Source organism: Dasypus novemcinctus, chromosome 9 (assembly GCF_030445035.2).
Source record: "Dasypus novemcinctus isolate mDasNov1 chromosome 9, mDasNov1.1.hap2, whole genome shotgun sequence".
Lineage (NCBI taxonomy): Eukaryota > Metazoa > Chordata > Mammalia > Cingulata > Dasypodidae > Dasypus > Dasypus novemcinctus.
The window spans coordinates 130,247,621-130,254,863 of NC_080681.1; the positions used below are offsets into that span (position 1 = coordinate 130,247,621).

At 65.0% G+C, this 7,243-nt stretch overlaps 1 protein-coding gene across 1 annotated transcript; it reads right to left on the reverse strand.

Annotated features, from left to right (window-relative positions):
• Positions 1-2: 2 nt before the first annotated feature.
• On the reverse strand, positions 3-1,185 carry ACTRT2 (actin related protein T2; the record flags this gene model as incomplete). Its single annotated transcript, XM_004480148.3, has 1 exon — positions 3-1,185. A coding segment is annotated over exon 1 (975 nt), but the record flags the coding sequence as incomplete, so codon positions are not given.
• Positions 1,186-7,243: the final 6,058 nt, after the last annotated feature.

Below are 7,243 nucleotides of genomic sequence, written 5' to 3' on the forward strand. Positions count from 1 at the left end.
CCCTTGGAGGCCAGCTGCTCCAGCTCGCGCAGGAGCCGGTCGTCCAGCCCGGGGAAGAGGGTGCTGCCGCCGGCCAGCACGATCTCCCCGTACAGCGTCTTCTGGATGTCGGCGTCACACTTGGCGATGCTGCCGGACGCCATCTTGGCCAGCCCCGGGTTCTGGACGCCCAGCTGCTCGGGCGCGAAGAGGACCTCGGGCGCCTGGAACAGCAGGTCCCCGAGGCGCACCGTGCTCCCGTCGGGCAGCCGGTACTCGCGCGGCACCTCCTCCGGCCGGCGGCCCAGCTCCTTGTCCGGCTCCAGCGCCACGTAGCACAGCTTCTCCTTGATGTCGTCCACCAGGCCCTTGTCCAGCCCGCAGGGGAAGGCGCGCCCGCTGGCCAGGAGCAGCCGGCTCAGGTGGTCCGAGATGTCCCTCCCCGCCACGTAGAGCTTGGTGACCGCGTGGGGCAGGGAGTAGCCCTCGAAGATGGGCACGGTGCACGTGACGCCGTCGCCGCTGTCCACCACCAGACCCGTGACGCAGGCGGAGGCGTAGAGGGCCAGCACGGCCTGGTCCGACAGGTAGAAGGCGGGGACGCCGAAGGTCTCAAACATGACCTCGGCCATCTTCTCCCGGTTCTCGCGGGGGTTCAGGGAGGGCTCGCTCATGAGCACGGGCCGGTCGCTGGCCTTGACCCCCAGCTCCCACTCGAAAAGGTGCTTCCAGAGCCTCTCCATGTCGTCCCAGCCCACCACCAGCCCGCGCTCGATGGGGTAGTGCAGGTTCACGCTCTCGTATTTGTAGAGGGCCTCTTCCCCCACGAAGTACGTCTTCTGGTTGGGCCCCGAGGAGGGCGTCTTGAATTTGGGGTGCCCCACGACGGAGCAGATGACGTGCCGGGGCCCGATCTCTCCGGACAGGCCAGCTTTGCAGAGTCCAGACCCATTGTCGAAAATCACGGCGGGGGCGTCTAAAGCCTGCGGGTTAAACATGTCCGCAGCATAGCCTCTGCCGAGGGTCCCCAAAAGAAAGTCAGAACCCCGCGGCCCACTTTGTGACACAGAGGCTCCTCTGGAAGTTTTCGGGGCGCAGGGTTCCACGGTTCTCGGGGCGTCTCCGCGCAGGGCTAGCAGGCCGTCCGCAGACTCCGGGAAACTCCCATCCCCGGCCCCCAGCTCTGCTCACCTCTGGGTGGCCCGGCCCCCTCCCCGCGCCCTTTTCAAGGGGGGCCGGCCCGTGTGTAACAATCGGGCAGAGGCAACAATGGAGAGGGCCAGGGGGCAGTGGGGCGGGGCTCTGGGCCGTCAGCGCCACCAGCTCGGCCTGACACGCAGCAGAAGTGGCAGGCCAGGCCTCGCAGCTTCGATGAGCCCGCGGAGGTGGAGCAGACGCTGGCCTTGGGGCCGAGCGACCGCCCGGGCTGGCCCCAGAGAGCCGGCCCCTCTGGGCCGCAGGGCCGCTGTTTGTGGGCTGACAAAAACACACTTCCCTTTGCCAGACACAGGTGGAGGCGGGCGCGGTGATGCCTGAACCTCCTCCCGGGAGGCGCTCAGGATGCTCTTTTTGTGTGTAGACTCCTGAACTGGGCCAGCTCCTCCGGGAAGCCCTTGGGGATTTCCCCACCTTCTGCCCCAATCGCCCTTGTTCTCCATCCCACTAGGGCACCAGTAAAGCCCTCTGGACCCGGGGACACACGGCCCAGCTCTGGTGAGGTCAGGGACCCCTCGTTCCTCTCCGTCACCCCCAAAGCCCAGAGCAGCGTCTGGCAGCCCACGGGCTTGCGAGCTCAATTGCCTTGAGGGTGTGGCCCGTGGGTCCCAGGGGGCAGCCCTGTCCGGAGCCAGAACAGCTGAGTGTCCAGCCCGACCTGTGGCCAGGCCCACAGAGGGACCGCAGACCCAGCCAGTCCACAAGGCCGAGCTCCAGGGCAAGCGCCTAGCAGGGGAGGCCGCGAGGGGGGCCCGAGGCCCTGGGAGCCGGACGGCCTTCCCCGTGAAGAAACGGGCGTTGAAACCCGGCCGGCGGGCTGGCTTCTCCACGGAGGCGGCCGCAGGAGGCCGTGGGGGGCACGCTACCCACCCGCGCGGGGCTTCCCCCTGTCCTGGCCAAACCTCGCTCCTGTCCAGTCCTGCCCCATCCGGAAAGTTCTCCCCGAGGACCCCCCCAGTGTCCCCCACTCCTCTGCGGTGGAGTCCTCTAGGTCTTGCCTGTTCTTCTAACCCCGCCAGTGGATGTTCAAAAACACCCAGTCATGCAGTGTGGGCATGTGGTGTAGACGTGTGCTATAGATATGCTGTGTGAGCATAGTCGCGTGGTATAGACATGTGGTATAGCCGTGCAGTATGGACGGGCGGCACAGGCAGTGTAGAAGTGTGGCATACATGTGTGGTGAAGCTGGGCAGTGTAGACATACAGAATAGAGTGCAGTACAGGTGTACAGTGTTGACCTGTAGTGTAGACATAGTGTAGTCATGTGGTGTAGATGCGCAGTGTAGATGTGAGGGTTGGTTGTGCAGTATAGACATGTGGTATAGACATTGTGTAGCTGTGTGGGGTAGTCGTGCTGTGCAGACATGCAGTGTAAATGTGCAGTTCAGGTGTGCTATGTAGACATACAGTGTAGAAAGTTTAGCCATGTGGTATACATGTGTGGTTTAGTCATGTGGTGTAGTTGTGTGGTGTAGTCATGCAGTGTAGACATGTGATGAAGACATGCGATGTAGACATGCAGTATGTGGATGTGATGTAGATGTGTAGACATGTGGTATAGACGTGCAGTTATGTAGACATGTGGTGTAGTCATGCAGTGTAGACATAGCCTAGACACAGTTTAACCATGTGTTATATATGTGTGGTGTAGTTGTGCAGTGTAGACATGTGGTGTAGTTGTGCAGTGTAGACATAGTCTAGACACAGCTTAGCCATGTGGTATACATGCGCAGTGCAGTGGTGTGGTGTAGATGTGTGGTGTAGTTGTGTGGTGTAGCCATACAGTACGAAAACATGCGGTGTAGACGTGCAGTGTAGACTCGTGGCTTTGTGAGCACCCACCAGGCTAACCCCTGGGTGAAGGAACAATGCAATCTTGGCATTAACGGAGGCTCGTCCTTGAAAGGCGCTGCACGGGGAAACCGAGTCCAGCACGCCGCAGCTGGCCTGGCTTCGTCTGTATTCTCGGCAAACCCTGTGTGACCCCTACCGGCCCCGGCGTGCTGCAGCCGCGCCCACAGCGGTCATCTCCCAGGCCCGGGCGCCCGGGGTGGCGCCCCAGGCTGAGCTCCCGGGGTTCCCGGCCCCCCCACAGCGGCCGGAGGGCCCGGGCGGCAGAGGACGGAGGTATCGGCCCGACCTGAGCCCGTCCCACACCGGGCCAGCTGCTCCAGCCGCTTCCCACGCCCAGGTCCCCGGTCACCTTGGGGACAGCCGGGGCCGGGGCACCCAGGCAGGTGGGGGATTGGGGGGAGACCCTGGGGCCCAGAGGAGTCGGGCGCCCAGCTGGAGGGAGTTTCCGCCCTCAACGTGCACTTCAGGGGCGTCCTCCCGTGCCCCCCATCTCGGGGCGGGGCCCTGGGCGAGGAGGCCAGGCCCCCCCAACGCCGCCTGGGCCCGCCAGGCCAGGCGCGCTCACATGGAGGTCACATTCCCATGGCACCGAGCCCCAAGAGGCATGGGCAGGGTGGGTCAACCTGGAGCAGGGGCCATGGGGGAGCGTCCACCCCTCCTGTCCACAGCAAAGCGCCCCCCACCGGCCTCTCCCAGGCCTGCAGGGCCCCCAGGGCCCCTCGGTCAGCGTGGCCGGCTCGGGCCTGGGCTTGCTGGCCTGTGCCCAGCGTGGGGGTCTCGGCCTGAGCAGACCTGAGGGCTGTGGTGCCCCAGCTCGGTCCAGCCCCAGGGCGTCCCCAGGCAGCGCTGTGCAGATGCCTGGGATTTGGGGCCCGCAGTTTGGGGAGCCTGTGTCCCCGGCCGGCTGCCTTGGGGTTCCGGGCTGCTTACCTCACAGGAGGCCTGTGTCCTCAGGTTCTCAGGCTTTGCTAGAATTTTCTCATGTTGCCAAACACGCGGGGCTGAGCCAGAAGGAAGGAGCCCCAGGGTTTCAAGATCGGGGCTCAAACGGTCCCCAGGCTGGGGCCGAGGGGACCGGGGCCAGTTTCCGACTCCTGTGCTGGGGCCCCAGGCCAGCCGCTGGCGTTGCGGGGGGCGGGAGAGCGGACAGGCGAGTTTCCCGCAGAACTGGGACCGCCCGGCCCAGGAGAGGCCGTTCGGGGCTCCTCGCGCCCCCTTTACGGAGGGAGACGCCTCCCCTGCCTCTGTCCCCTCACGCCCCCTCCCCGCCTGGCGTCCTCAGCTTCCAAGCTAACGCCCCCCCGCCGGGCAGCTCCACCTGCTGCCCCCGCGGCCCCCCTGGCCGGGACCTCCCGCCACCCACCCAGCAGGGGAAGGCGGGCTGGCAGCAGGGTCGGGGCGGTTTTCCCAGGACTTGTGCCCCCTCCCCCCTGAGCCCGAGGCCCTGCTGCTCCCAGGCCCCCCACCCTGCCCTCCCGACACCCCAAGTGCGCTGAGCCGCTGGGGCCAGGACGAGCCGGTGTGTCGTCGTCTCTAACCCTATCGTGGGCAGGAGGGGAGCTCGCCCGTGCTCAGCCCGGGTAGGGGGTGCCGGGAGGGGTCGCCCCCAGCCCCCCCAGGTTGGGCGCAGCCGGCGCCCCAGGCCCCCGGGGCTCACCGGAGCATGCCGGCCTCCACAAATGCTTCTGCCCGCGCCACCCGGGTGGGGTTTGGCGAGGGATTGCTCCCCCACAGTCAGCGGAGGGGCCCGGGAAGGTGCCCGGGGCAGCACCACGTGGCCCTGAGAAAGCAGGCGGTTTACGAGCCAGACGTGCCTCCGTGCGGGTCTGGCGCTCCCGCGGGGCAGAGGGCCGCCCGGTGGGTCTCAGGTGCCCGGGAAGCTCTGCCCAGCCCTCCCCAGCCGCCAGGCCCCCGGCGCTGCCAGTGCCAGATGCGCGCCACACACCGCAGCAACGCCCGCCGGCCCCGCGGGGCCACGTCCACGTCCACGGGCTGCGAGTGCCGCACTGGCTGCGCCAACCAGAGCCGCCGGGACCCCTGCCCGGGTCTGCCCGCCCCGGGCCGGCCATGCCTCATAAAGCACTGGGACCTGTTTACGGCTGGAGCCCCCCCTCCACAGAGCGCCGAGACCGCCCCCGGGGCCGTGTGCCCTGCGCTCAGGAAGGCCGTCCTTTCTGCTCGAGTGGGCGCCAGCAGCGGCCCCCCAGCCCCTCTGCCCCCTGACCCGGGCGGGAGGCGGGCAGCCGCTGGGTGCCCTTGGGAAGCCGCCTGGCGCTGAGACCCAGGAGCGGGTGGCCCCTGCTCGGCCAGCCGCCCCCGTCCCCACCAGCCTGATGTGGGCGCCTCCTGGGGCTCCTGTCTGCCCCTGGTTCCATCCATCACCGGCCTCCAGAGCCTCTGCCAATTAGCAGCCAGGGGCTGGGCTCGTTAGCGCCGGCTCACATCTGGCGGCCAGATCCGGCTTGCCAAGGGCCCGGGCGGCGGCTCCCAGGGGCAGGGTGACTCGAGAGAGGATGGCGGTCAGTGCCCTTGGAAGAGAGAGGACAGCGCGTGTGACTGGCTGGGGTGGGGCTGTGGAGTCCAGGGACCAAGGGCACGTGGAAGATGTCCCAGGCGCACTGCTCTGCACCTCTGCCCGGCGGCCTGGAGACCCCGAGAGAGAGCCAAACCCTGAGCCCTCTCTGGCAGGTCCAGCTCTTTTGACTCCCTGAGAAGGAATTTGAATCCCCCACTCACCCACCCACTCACCACCCACCCACCTGTCCACCCACCCATGCATCCACTGCCCACCTAGCTATCTACTCTTCCATCTGCCCACTCACCCACCCACTCACCACTCACTCACCACCCACCGATTCACTCACCCGCACACCCACTCCGCCCACCCACCTACCCTTCCATGTACACACTCACCCAACTATTGGCCCACCCACCTATCCATCCATCCATCCACTCACCTGTCCATTCATTCCTTCCCCCACCCATGCACTCACCCACCCATAGTTCTCAGCATTGCTGAGAGGCCTCTGGTGGGTAAACTGAGGCAGGCCTGATGTGGGGAGAGGCAATCTGAGGCCAGAACACGACCTACCCCCTCCTGTTCTGTTTTTTGTCCCCCATCCTTTATAAAACACTCGTCCTCCATATCACTTAAAAATGTATTTTAAAATTAGTTTTATTGGAGATTTGGAAAACACAATAAAAGCATTTCAAATCAGATGAAAAGTAGCCTTCGCCCCGCCACGCCAAGCACTGCAAAAGCTTGGCGAGCTCCTCAGGTCTCAGTTAGGCGCTGCATTTGGGGGCCTCCTGGGAGAGGGTCTGCAGGCCAACCCCTCCTGGCCCCAGGATCCGTTCCCTGGGGCTCTCCCAGGGGTGCTTCCCTGGGGTGGACGGCCAGGGGGCCCGGCGGGGTCCATCAGCAGCCTCGTGCACAGCCTGCAGGGTGCAGAGTGGGGCATGCTGGGCAGGTGGAGCAAGGAGAGCCCTCGGGCTTTGTGGGAAAGGGTTAAGTTTAATTCCCACAAAGGGGAAGCAGAGGGGGCTCTGTCCTTCCCTGGGAAAGGGGTTCTAGTGGCTTTGGTGAGCCAAGAATTTGGAAAGTGGTGCCAAAACGAGGGGCAGCCAATGGCGAGGAGTGGGGGTGGGGCCAAAGCGAAAAGGGCCAGTGGTGAGAAGTGAGGGCGTGGCCAAAGCAAGAGGAGCCAATTGTGAGGAGTGGGGGCGTGGCCAAAGCAAGAAGAGCCAATGGAGAGGCGGAGCCAAAGCAAGAAGGACCAATGATGAGAAGAGAGGGTGGGGCCAAAGCAAGAAGAGCCAATGGAGAGGAGTGGGGGCGGGGCCAAAGCAAAAAGGGCCAGTGGTGCGAGGTGAGGGTGGGGCCAAAGCAAGAGGAGCCAATTGTGAGGAGTGAGGGCGGGGCCAAAGCGAGAAGGGCCAGTGGTGAGGAGTGAGGGCGGGGTCAAAGTGAGAAGGGCCAATGGTGAGGAGTGGGGGTGGTTGCAATAGTGAAAACGGGGCCAAGTTTGAGAAGCGCTCCAGGAGTGAAAGCAGCGTGGAGCCCGCCCGAGTGTAGGGAATGCTGGGGTAGCACTGAGAGCAGGAACCCCAGAAGTTAGTGAGACCTCTGGATATGCTGTAATCCCTGAAGGACCCAATCAGTGGGGAACCCAACCTGTGTGTTAGGTTCAGCGTG